Below are 12,868 nucleotides of genomic sequence, written 5' to 3' on the forward strand. Positions count from 1 at the left end.
AGGAGAGATGTGACAGACAAAAGGAGAAGTTACGCTCCTTTTAAAGGCCCTTCATAAACCACATGCAGAACTGGCTGCACAGGAAACTGCTTTTCTGCAGGGACAGCTCAGTGAAAATGAAAAACAACCAAAACAAAAATATCTTGTCACAAATAGTGGTTCTCAGTACTTCCAGTGGAGAAAAAGTTGCCAATGACAGGGACCTTTGGGAAATGTCTTTTATCTTCCATCTACATTTTTCACTTGCTTTCCTCTACGTCAAAACATAAATTCTTATTCTCCCACAATTTTCTCTACGTTTAGTTGTAGTTTATCCAACCTTAGAGTATGATTTGGTTCCTTCTGTTGTTTCTAAATAGAGCAAGTCTTCATTGTCTGCAAGGACAAAGAAAGATAAAGTGGTACAAACAGATGGGAACATTTTGGACACTTTTAGTGGTAGTTTCTATTTGACCTGACATTACACTATACTCTGTTTTGATGGATGAATTTCTCAAGGTTCTTTATTCGTATCAATATTAAAATTGGCTCAGACTCCCAGAACACACACCATTGTCTAGCTAGGGAGAGTGAGGTAAAAAGGGGTCTTCGTCATCCCAGTAGCTATTACAAAGCCAAGTGACACTAAAAATGAGATGTGATGGAAAAATGTTACCAGAGACTGAATTACAATGGTAAATAATTTCTATTGCTAATATTTATTAAGTACTTTCTAAGTTTCAGGCATGCTGCCACATGTTTACAACAGTCTGAAGAACTGTGAGATTTTCAGTGACCCAGATAGCAGACATTTCAAAACCCAACGGCACATTTTGTTACTAGTATCTATTTCCTGTGAATACAGTAAGTGGCCTTCTTGTTTGTTCTGTGACCATTCAGAAGATCCAGGATCCTTGCCATAAGTCTCTCTAACATGTAGCCCACAGTTTAAAGATTCTGTTGCCCTCCCACAATGTATTAAAAATATCCTGATGAGAAAAGTCTTAATCAATCAAATCAGGCTTGATGTAGTAGGATTTTGTGGACAAAACTTTGTTCTCAGCTGTATAATAATTACAAGCTGTTTTACCAGTGGATCAGGAAAGGATTATTCTCCTCTTTGAAAATGGTAACTTTATAATTACATGTATTTACTTGCCTTATCAGAATAGAACTCACCAACTGAGACAGAGGATTATTTTTATTCAAAAGACTCTTGGGTGAAATGAACAGCTACATATGTGGGGGAAATTCAGCCTTTGTAACCAATTGTTTCTGGTATGAATAAAGAACAAATTACCTGAAATGAGGTTTTCTTTTTTTTCTTTTTGAAATGTATACAAAACTTGGCACAAAAATTACCTAGACAGTTAACTTGGCCCAACCCATGAAACTGTTGAGAAATGTGCATTTATTGACAGCTCTATACAGTCAGTGTACAAAGCGTTTTGGCCAACCAAACACAGTATACAAAATGTTTTCAGTGGTTTTATAGTTCTTTATCAGAATCCACCAACATCATATAATAATTTTTTTAAGAATTCATTTTTCTTTATTACTGTCCCATTTAGATCTGGAGGAAACTTCTATGTCTCAGATATTTCTGAAGAGAAATTTGCTTGTTTCTCAGGTGTGCATTATGATTCCAAGTTGAGCTCTTAATATACTAATAATAAACCTCCAGATAATTTGTAGACTGGATCCCGTTTCTCTTAGCCAAATCTTCTCAATTTTATTTTCCACCCAATACCAAAAGGTTTGTTTCAGCAACATAAACATTTTGTCTTTCTTTTGCCAAATATCTTTAAAAACAATTATCCCACCCCCTTCATTCTTACCAATCTCTCTAACATTCCCTAAACTCTCTCTAAAGTTGTTGTGACTATAAACACATTCTGTGTCTTTCGCTTTCTTGACTAGGCACTGTACCTCCTCTGGGTGGACACTCTCTTATCCTGGATTCTGAAATACAGACAAATTGGAGCCACAAATAGAAGAGTACAAATCGTGTCCTTTTCAGCATGGACTCGGTATGCTAAGAAGGTCACAGTTTGCACTCCTATTTGCTACAGGATGGTATGTGATCCTTTGGTCTGCTGGAGGAGAGAAAGAAACCTATGGGTATTAAAGAGTTCAGACGCAGTCACAGAGTTTTCAGCTGTGTCCCATATGCTTGGTGGCTATTCATTCTTCAAGTCTTCAGTTATGCTAGGTTCTAAGACAAAGAAATGAGAGCAGTGATAATGCCTTTACCTCCTATCAAAAAGGCAGCCTCGGTAGATTGACTCTGGGCTGAGTAGCTTTGAAAACATTTTCATTCGGCGTATTAGAGCCCAAGGTTTGCCGCTAACACCCAGAATACGTGGAGAACAGGGGCCCCTGGCTGAGTGGTGGAATTAATTGTTCTAGGCAGGGTGAATGCAGATCCGAGCCAGGGTCCCGTTCTGTGTCTGATGATGTCCCCTGGCCTCTTTGCACTTTTCTGGATTTAGGCATTCTCTCCAGTGCTTGTTTCCAACGTATGCTCTGTACAGAGTTAATATTCCATCTTCTGTTCTTTATTCAAGCCCTGTCCCCTTGCAAGGTAAGACGGACCTGTTTCCCACCACCACCCCCAGCCTCTCCGAGGTCATTCTCATGCTGCTGTCATTGGAGACATGGCTCTTGGAGGAGGGTCTGATGTTTTTGTCAGTGCATGCCCCTGCTCTTCTGTATGTTTGATTCTCATTGTCCTTTCTCTTCCTACTCTCCAGGTCTCTATTTTCTGCATGTCCTGTTCATCACTTTGCTCTCTGTCTCACCAGTGCCCACTTACCTCTGCATCTCCTTCCTCCTTCACTGTCCCCTGTGGACGTGTCCGTACTGGGACCAGTTTCACTTCACAGTGACATATTTCACCTCTCCTGCCTTATCACTCACATCCTCTCCCCATTTTCCCTGCAGATCCCCCTTCCTCCTGGTGTTCAGTTCATCATCATCAACTTAAACCAAGTAAGACACTGAGGGAAGCCCACGCTGCCATCAAGCCTCAAATCTGCTCCATGGTCTAAAAAACACTTCTTAATGCTTAAACTTTACCACACGTAAACATTAGACAAAGGCTCACAGGACCTGATCAAAGTATTAGTTAGGCTAGCTTTCTTAGATCTAATATATTAATTTCCAGGTAAATAATCTACTATATTTGGCCCTTTGGGTTTTCATTTTACCCCTAGGATAACGTGAGTAATTGAATTTATCCCATGTTAGACATCAATTGCCTCACCTTAGAGAAAACGTCCTAACACACTTTAAACGGGGTTGCGGGGAGCTCCTTAAGGTAAAAACCGCTTTCATAGTAATAGTGGTAGTAATAACAACAATAAGAGAATACTATGTTGACATTTGTACTGATAGGTCAAAAGTAATGGTAGGCAAAACTGCTGGCATGTTATCATGGAATCAAGGCAGTGGCACCATACTTTGCTAGTAATCATTGTACTTTTTTTTGAGATGGGGTCTTGCTAAGTTGCCCAGGCTGGAGTATAGTGGCATGATCATAGCTCACTGCAGCCTTGAACTCCTGGGCTCAAGCAATCCTCCTGCCTCAGTCTCCTGATTGGCTGGGACTAGAGGCATGCACCACTACCCCGACTGATCATAGTACTTTTTACTACCACACACTCACAGTACAGAAAAAAAAAAATTATTTCACTAAACCTCAACCCTTGAGTACACATCTTTTTGATTCTCTTTGTGACCAAATGATAAACACACATAAAGCACTTCTGCAGCATCCTGAACTGTTGTGAGGAAAAGTGTTTGTGCAATCGTCTGGGTATCAAGCTAAACTGCTCGCTTTTCCATGAAATGCTGTAATTCCATGAAATTTCTTGGAATAAAGACTGACACACTATAGTTGCTCTGAGTTGGTTAGTTGGCAGACATTTTCTTAAACATGAGTGAAGTGAGTCTGTCCCATCAAGGAAAACAACTTAACTGTCTTGTGGTTGATAAAATTTGCACTATAAAGTGAAATTCAAATTCTAGACAATGTGCACCTGCCCTGTGAACTTAACAGCTTCCTAATAAAAAGCTTTTCTGATATGATGGTGGTAATATTAATGCATGTGATTTTTTTTTTTGATATTGTACATTGAAATGAGACAACCTTTGGAAGATCTGCATAATCATAAATTTCTGGATAATCAATGAATGATTTTGAACCATACATGGATAAAACTCACTTAATGTGTAAGACAGATCAATGGCTTTTAATGGAATATGAAAAATTCATCGAGATAGTTTCAGATTTCACATGGACACTAATTTTCAATAAACTATAAGCTATAGACTTTTAGTGTAATACCAAAGAATATTCAAAACTATATGAAAAGAGCATTAAAAACTCCCCCTGGCTGGGTGTGGTGGCTTAAGCCTATAATCCCAACATTTTGGGAGGCTGAGGCAGGAGGATCACTTGAAGCCAGGAGTTCAAGACCAGCCTGGGCAACAAACAAACAAACAAACACACAGACAGACAAAACTACTCTTTTTTTTTTTTTTTTTTTAAAAATACGTATGTCTCTGAGGCCAGATTTTCTTCATATACTTCAACCAAAACATGTTATAACATTTTATGTAGATACAGATAATCTAGATGTGAAAAGGATTTACAAACCTGTAAAACAATATCATTATTCTTACTAAAACTTTTTAAAAACAGTTATTTTCACAAAATATGTAATACATACTGATATATAAAAATACTATAAAAATATACAATTTATTTTTTAAGAATTTTTTAAATTCCAAGAAATTTCAGTTATTAAATTTATTTATCAATTAAATCAAGTAAATATTGACAAATATAAGCCAAAAAATCAAAGTTTTTTGGGATCCTTAATTATGATGAATAATTCTCAGAGAAACATTTCTCAGAGTGTTTTTCCCCAAACACTAATCTCATAAAATGATTCATAAATAAAAGGGCTTTCACTCTGAAGTAAGTTTGGGATATCTGGAGAATCGTAACACTTGCCATACTTGGAGAGCTACAACCCACATTAGTTTGTTAGAGGCCCAGGGAAATCCTGCTGTATTGCGTTTGTTTCATATTATACAATCCAGTGTTTCCTTCTATTAGGAAGTCTGTGAATCCAGAACATGCTGGTCACCTGATCTTGGAGAGAGGGTACTGGCACAGCGGAAATCTACCATGACTCACCTTCAAGCCGGACCACCAGGGGCACCTTGAGTTCTAGCTCCCGGCAGGCTTTGGTGATCCCATTGGCAATGATGGCACAGTTGACGATACCACCAAAAATATTGACAAGGATGGCTTCAACCTGAAATCAAAAATAAAAAGTTACCCATCAAAATGCGGATCGCCAACAGTCTCAAAAACAACCGGCTAAATAATAGAGACCATTAAGATAAGACTCCTTGTTTTTTGTTTTTGTTTTAAACAGAGCACAAAATACAAAAAAGACTGATAACATGTTAAGCAAGCTCATATTAGTAATGAATTAATAAATATCACAACATAACATTACCAAATTTTCCCATCAATCACTCTTTTGAACTCAAAATGAATTTAATCATCATTCATTTGTCTATTATATAATGTCTTCTTTTTTTTGAAAATATTGTCTATTCTTTTTATAAGTAGTATCATTTAAAATTTCTTGCACTTAGGCTTTTTTCCTCCCGATTTACAATTACATTTTTATATGTCATGGTGCCTCACACAATATTTCAAAATTAGAAACCATTTATTGTTTTGTATTAAAAGGTAAAAAAGATTCAAATGTTTTCATGCTTCCCTAATACCTCTTTGATATGCTAGAAGTTATGTTCTCAAAAATCAGAGATAGTTTAATTATCTTAGTAACCTTTTTGATTAAGAAAAAGACTCTTGAAATAAAGAGATGCAAGCTTATAGCATAAGTAACAATGTAAGGAAAGTCAAGCTACTGACTGGAGCTTCTCAGAAATGTAAATGTAAACCCGTCATGTTAACTTGCTTGTACATATTCCATATTCAAAGGCATGTGGGCCAAAAAAAAAAAAAAAAAAAAAAAAATCAACAAACAAACAAACTCTACTTGTCCTGACTTGATAAATAGGCATCAGAAAATCCTGTATAATTAACATGAAGAACGAGATAATGAAGAGAATTCATTACCTAGATTAATTGATAACACCCACAGAAAAATGGCTATTCATCAAGCTGGAGGCATCAAAATTCCAACAATAGAGTCACAATTAAATTATGCCACACTAATTGTAAAGCATATATATATGTGCTGCATAAAAATCCCATTATTTCAGTGTGTTAAATTACCTACACTAAACATATGAGAAGAGAATATCTTACATTTGTATAGCATTTAACTGTTTAGAAAGTGGATTACACAAATCCTTATTTTTATAGTGAGCCTTTCCAGAACCCTATTCATAAGGTACGGTGAAGGTTGACTCTCTAGCTGAGAAAGCCATCGGGTACATTCAGGGAATATTGTCCCAAGGTCACACAGCTGTCATGTGGCTGTGGCCAGGCCCAAAGTCAGCCCCCTAGATTGCCTACTGATTTGTTCATTGATGTCAGTTGCTAGGGCTGGGACCTTGGGCAACTTACAGAACCTCTCTTGAACATTTCCTCATCTGTATCACAGGAATAAAAAGAGGACCTAGCCCACAGGATGCTGAAAGGCCTAAATGAGATAATACATGTGAAATGTTTACCACATGGCTTTAAATGTACTTAATGGATATTTACACATGCATTTATTCAGCAAGCAGTGATGAAAGTGGGCAGGTTACCTAGAGAGCAAGTAAGAAAACCTTTTTCAGTAGACTGCAGCTCATGCTGAATTTAAATATAATGGAAATACAAACTTATTGAAGTTCAACAAAAAGGTAATGTCTTAAGAATCAAAGAAATGAACAATATTTTTCAAACCAATTAGAGATTGGGGCTACTCCCAAAAAAGAAATCTCCCATTACCATTCACAGCAGGCCGACTGGTAAGCAGAAGCTTGCTTTCTAATGACAGCTATTAAATGCTGTTAGTATTGAGACTTGGTACAGCAGCAGTTTCCAAATAACTGTGGGATGGAGAGGAACTTGCCAGAACAATAGAAGAAAAACATTCAGGAGCAAGAATGACTCCACGGGGTCCGTGATAGAAACTCAGGACCTGCTGAGGCTCAGTAAGGTTTGTGCAGAGGAACTTGGCATTCTAGTAAAACACACATTGGCACCTGCATGCCTCTGCCATGTTCCGGCCTGCACGTTCCTTAAGGACAAGTTCGGATGTCAACTTCTCAGGGAATTCTCATGAAATTAGAATCACTGACTCTGTTTAACCCATCTAAAGCTTTATGATCATTTTATAGATTATAGTTCACATGATAATCTTATGTGAATTCACCTAAACAGGCAGGAGTGAGGGATAGGAGCGAAAAGGACAGAAGGGGCTTGAGACCCTGTGATTCAACTCTACTTAGTGGGTGAGTCCCTGGAGTAAATGTCAAACAGGAGCTGTGAATCAGTGTTGCCTCAATTGGCATCAGTTCCCATAAGTCTCTCATGTATCAGTATCTCGTGTTTAATTAAGAGTCCGACGTTAAAAATAGACACTCTTCATACAACCACTTGTGCCTAAAATTCAACTACTTTAGTTGGTGCTGAACTCCAGGAAAAGCCTTCTTTTCTAACTGCAGAGGAATAAATGGCTTTGTTAGACTTACTGAGAAATGAATAGCTGTTGTTCTCCAATGTACTTGATTCTCCTCTTACCTTCCTCTCCCCAACCCCAAGATGCAACTCCTGTGTTTGGATCATCTTTGTGCTTCTCTAAGACAAAGATTATGTATTTTTCCATTTTTTAATGATCAGTAGCCAGCACAGTCCATGACATGGCATAATCATGTACAAATAATGGTTTAACAATGAATGAATTAATTTCAACAGACACCTGATGAACATCTCCTTTGTACCAGGTACAGAATTAAGTTCTTGGGATATGGAGAAGGATAAAATATCATCACTGTCCTCAGGGAAGAATTCAAAGACTAGTTTGAGAGCCAGACCAATAAACTGGCAATGACAATACAGGGTCTACAGATGGTCTCACACAGCCAAGACCAGCGCAGAGGCAGTGATGCAGGCTGCTGATATGACAGAGGATTTTTGGAAGAGGTGACGGTCTGGTAGACAAGAAGAAAAAAAAGAGCAGGATCTGAGATAAAGGGAGCAGCCAGGATAAAGGCAGATATGTCACCCAACTTAGTTTATTGAGGAACTAATGGTTGAATGGTGAAGTAACTTAAGATAATACAGGTGAGGCCGAGATTGTCAGGTACCAGAGGCCAGGGATGGGAACTTGGATCCTCTTATTTCTTCCTTTTTATTTTATTTATTTGTTTTTTGAGACACATTTTCACTGTGTTGCCCAGGCTGGAGTGCAGTGGTGCAGTCTTGAGTCATTGCAACCTCCGCCTCCCGGGTTCTCATACCTCAGCCTCCCAAGTAGCTGGGACTACAGGCCCCTGCCACCACACCTGGCTAGTTTTTGTATTATTAGTAGAGACGTGGTTTTGACATGTTGGCCAGCTGTCTTGAACTCCTGACCTCTACTGATCCTCCTGCCTTGGCCTCCCAAAGTGTTGGGATTATAGGTGTGAGCCGCCAGGCCTAGCCTCTTCCTTCTTTAGAACTGGGTGGAGGCAAGTCTTGAAAGTAGCCTCCTTGAAAGGCAGAAGAGAAGTTATAGGAGGGGAACAGAAGGACAGAGGAGATTGAGTGCATGAGAGACAATGAGAAATACAGAACAACCATGAGAGAGCACGGGGGTGAGAGAAAGAGAGAGAGAGAGAGAAAGAGAGTGAGAAAGAGAATGAGTGAACAAGAAGTAGTAAGAGAAGCCATGAGAGAATGCAAAAGAATAAGAGAGAGAGAGAAAATGCAAAAGGGAGAGTGAGAAGTCATGAGGAAGATAGAGGAGCAGAAAGAGTATGACCAATACTAACAAAGTAATTGAGATTTCTACAAGAAGAGCAACAAGACCTAGAAATAAGCAGGCTGCTTAGCTCAGGGAAATGGGATTGTTTAGGACACACGATATACCACAGCACCCTAAGAGGGAAGTCACCACCCTGGGTGGTGAGAAGATGCTACTCAACCAGAGATTATGCTATTCTCGCCTTCTCTCCTACTGTAAAGTAATTTGCTGCAGTCATGCACTTTAATGGAAATCTGATTTAAGGTTTAACTCTGGGCCAATTTCTATAATTAACTACTGTAATCTGCAATCTCAAACTGGGAATGAAATTAAGATAGTTTAAAAATGAAAGCCTCGTGACATCATTATTATTATTTAGCATTTATAAAGCATGTCAAATTGTCAATGTGTGCCTCACATGTTCATTCATTTTACAACTACTAACTGCTGTTCCATGACGTTATCAACAGTAACTTTTAATTATCTTCCCCCAGCCCCCTGGCAAAGAGAATTTTTTTTTTTTTTTAAGAATTCAGTGTTAGGTCTATTTAAGTACCCAGAGACTCTCCCGGAAGATCCCAAGTGCTTTTGGGAACCGAGGCTTTTTCTAATTCTCGGGTGACAATTATGAGGGTTGCTATTTACTGTTTCACAAAAGTAAAGATCATCTAATGAGGAAGCTGAAGTGCCAGATACAGGGCCCAGGTCCCCAGATCCCAGACAGCTGATCCCAAGGCAAGTTTGCGCTGGCAGCTGTGCAGGTGGTCGGGCAGTCCACGTGCAAGTTTTTCAAATGTCTGTGGGTGTTTTGCTTTGCAAAACACACTCTAGCTGCAGATTTTAGTCCACAATTAAAAGTAAAAACCAAACTTTGAAAAAAGAACAGCCACAGCCCTTGCTATTTATCAAGCTTCTGTCAACATCATCCCCACTGCCCAAATAAACAAACCAACAAAAATCAATACTAAACCTCTTCTTTGGAACATGGATCCTTTTGATTATCTGATGAACATTAGGGATTCCCCAGTCAGGTGAATTCACAAACACAACATTTTGGGGGGATAATAGTAGTTAAATCCCATGGCTACCCTGCTCCTACAGGATATGGCCTCCAAGACCTCCAATGGCAAGTGGTAACCCACAGCACATGGATTCAGGATAGGGCTATGAGTTTCAGATAATGGCAAGTGTTAGTGCACACCATATGTATTCAGGAGAGGATTGTGAGTTTCAGAGGAATTGTGAATTTTTCGCAGCTGTCTATAGAATTTTTGTCTAAATGTGTACTTTTCTAGGCAAAGTGTCCATGGTCCTTAAGAGTTGATATATGAATAGCAATCACAAATACAACCATAATTAATGTTACTAAAGCATTTAGCAGGTTGTATTCAGTATTCTAATTATTGTATGTGTACTAACACATTTAACACATGAGTATCACAGGAGGTGGGTACAATCATCCCCAGATTGAGGTGAAGATCTGGGAGAATCAAGGGGTCACAGCTTTATCTACTGTCAAATATCCTACTGAGCCAGCAAACCTAGAGAAGCCCTATAATGAGTGCTGGCTTAGTCTCTTCATGTTCATTACCACAGCCAACTCTGCCATACACTTGTGAGACAGATATCACCTACCTCCCTTTCGCAGATGAGAAAACCAAGACTCAGAGGGGTAAAAACAACTTGTGTCAAATTATGCAGCCTGTACGTTGTCAGTCTAACAAATTTAGCTTTTTCTTCAACATGATAATGACTCCCCTTAATGAAATAAAAATATTGCAAGATTGCTCAATAAAAAGAATTATTAATTTAATATATATATTCTTCAGGGCCTACTATGGGCCCTGTGCTTGTAGTCAGTAGCTAAGCCAGCAAGAAAGATTTTAAAATTAGGCAAAAAGGTTCTATATATCTAAAACTGCAAACCATGATAATAGTTATGAAGGGGAGGAAAATGCTAGGTCCTATGTGAGTAGTGGGACAAGACCCATATTACACTAGGTGGTGAGGGAGGGCCTCTCATAGGCAGAGACATTTAAGCTAGAGTCTGAAGGGCAGTCCAGAAGATGGCAAGTAGATCAAGATTAAGAGAGGGAGAAAAGTATCTTAAGACAACAGAATGCTATGTATAAAGGTGGAGGGACAGAAAAGAGTGTGGTGCATTTGAGAACCTGAACAGAATATGGAGTGTCAGGTTCCTGGGGCCTGAGAAGTAGAGTGATGGAAACGAGATGGGCCCCCTCGCAAATCATGCAGAGCCTCATAGGGCAAATGCCATGACAGAGTTTGAGAAGTCTTTGGTTTTAAGACACCTACATAGACTGTAGTAAGGTCAGGCAGGAAATTAACATTTATTGAGCATCTACAATGAATTTACAATAAGCTTATATATGTATTTTTTTTTGTCAAATGATCCTTTATTGAAATATTTTCCTTTGTGCTTAACTGGCTGGGCATTCCACAGCACCACTGTTGATGTCATCTATGATGTCATGGGGGTGGCGGCCATCAACATTACAGCCTACAGACTGGGCAGTGCCCAGGATCTCTTTAATGGTTCCAGAGAGTTCTCTGGCTAAGGATCGGTGCCGCATCTGTCGAGCAATGTTGACGATCTCATCAAAAGTGATATTCCCACTGTGTTTAATGTTTTTCTGTTTCTTTCTGTCTCTTGGTGGTTCCTTGAGGGCTTTGATGATCAGGGCAGAGGCAGAAGGCACCACCTCAATCTGGGCCTGTCTGTTCTGAATGGTCAGTTTCACTGTAATCCTCAGGCCCTTCCAGTCACCCGTTGCCTTGGCAATGTCATCACCAACCTTTTTTGGAGACAGACGCAGGGGGCCGATCTTGGGGGCCAGTGCAGAAGTGGCACCGACTTCACCTCCGGTGCACCTCAGGTATAGGACTTTGATCTCGTTGGGGTCGAACTTCGGCGGCATGGTGGAGGCGGCTGGTGTCGGATGAACCCGGATTCGGGACGACCGAAGAAAGTTGCACCTTCGCCCCCTCCGAGCCGAAAGCCGAGAGCTATATATGTATTTTTAACCTCCATTTTATAGATAAACTGAGGCTCAGAAAATTTAGGGTCTCCTAGTTATTAAGCAGTTATAGTTCAAACCAATGTCTGTTTCACTACAGCACATGCAGGGCAGTCAGGAACAGCTGGGTAATGATAGGGGAGCCACTGACATCCACCAGAGGTTGACAACGTTTCTCTTTTAAGAGCTCTATCAGTACAGATTTTAGGTTTTGTGAGCCAGTCTCTGTCACAGCTACTTACCCTTGTTGCAGCATGAAAGCAATCATAGACAAACAATATGTAAGTGAATGAGCATGGTCGTATTCCAATAAAACTTTATTTACAAAAACAAGTGGTGGGTCAGATTTGGCCCACAGATCATAGTTTGCCAACCTGACATAGATGTGACTTGGTTCATTTCCCCTCAAATTCACCGCAAGTATTCCATCACCCCTCCTTCTTTGTGTCATTTGATGTATCTTTGATAACACTTTTCAGACATTACGTTGTCTCTCTTTGTTGTGTTATTTTCTTGCCATCACTGATAACACTAAGGTACCCAGGAAGTAGTGGTGGCCAATTACATAAAGGAGTCCAACCAACTTTAATAACATTCCTTTAAAACAAAACCTGTTACCTTAACAAGTTCATAGAAGGAAAGCCTCTGTTTTGTTCTTTTTTCCTCCCTGACATTGACTGGAAGTGAACAAATAGAAAACTTTCACAGTAAGTCAGCCACTTGGCAATGGTTATTGCAAATAGTTAAGTACTGCATTGTATTTAGAAATACTGTAGCATATACAAGAAGCACAGTAAGTGCAACTATTAGGTTTTGTCTTTTCCTATTCCAATCAGGAATGCTAATTTAGTCCCACTGCAGCAG

The 12,868-nt window shown here is 39.3% G+C and overlaps 2 protein-coding genes across 4 annotated transcripts in view; both read right to left on the minus strand.

The window, feature by feature from the left end:
* Positions 1 to 12,868, minus strand: part of LOC105483755 (succinate-CoA ligase GDP-forming subunit beta) — a 277,662-nt gene that overhangs the window by 14,438 nt on the left and 250,356 nt on the right. For all 3 annotated transcript variants that reach the window (XM_011744738.3, XM_011744729.3, XM_011744733.3), the window contains one exon: positions 5,186 to 5,306. In XM_011744738.3, coding sequence (XP_011743040.1) covers positions 5,186 to 5,306 — 121 coding nt within the window. The remainder of the gene's footprint in view (positions 1 to 5,185; positions 5,307 to 12,868) is intronic.
* Positions 11,393 to 11,981, minus strand: LOC105483743 (large ribosomal subunit protein uL11-like). Its single transcript, XM_071092056.1, has one exon. It carries the CDS (start codon positions 11,903 to 11,905, stop codon positions 11,408 to 11,410), a length of 498 nt encoding a protein of 165 aa, XP_070948157.1. The 5' UTR covers positions 11,906 to 11,981; the 3' UTR covers positions 11,393 to 11,407.

The sequence above is a fragment of the Macaca nemestrina genome, chromosome 2 (assembly GCF_043159975.1).
Source record: "Macaca nemestrina isolate mMacNem1 chromosome 2, mMacNem.hap1, whole genome shotgun sequence".
Classification (NCBI taxonomy): Eukaryota; Metazoa; Chordata; class Mammalia; order Primates; family Cercopithecidae; genus Macaca; species Macaca nemestrina.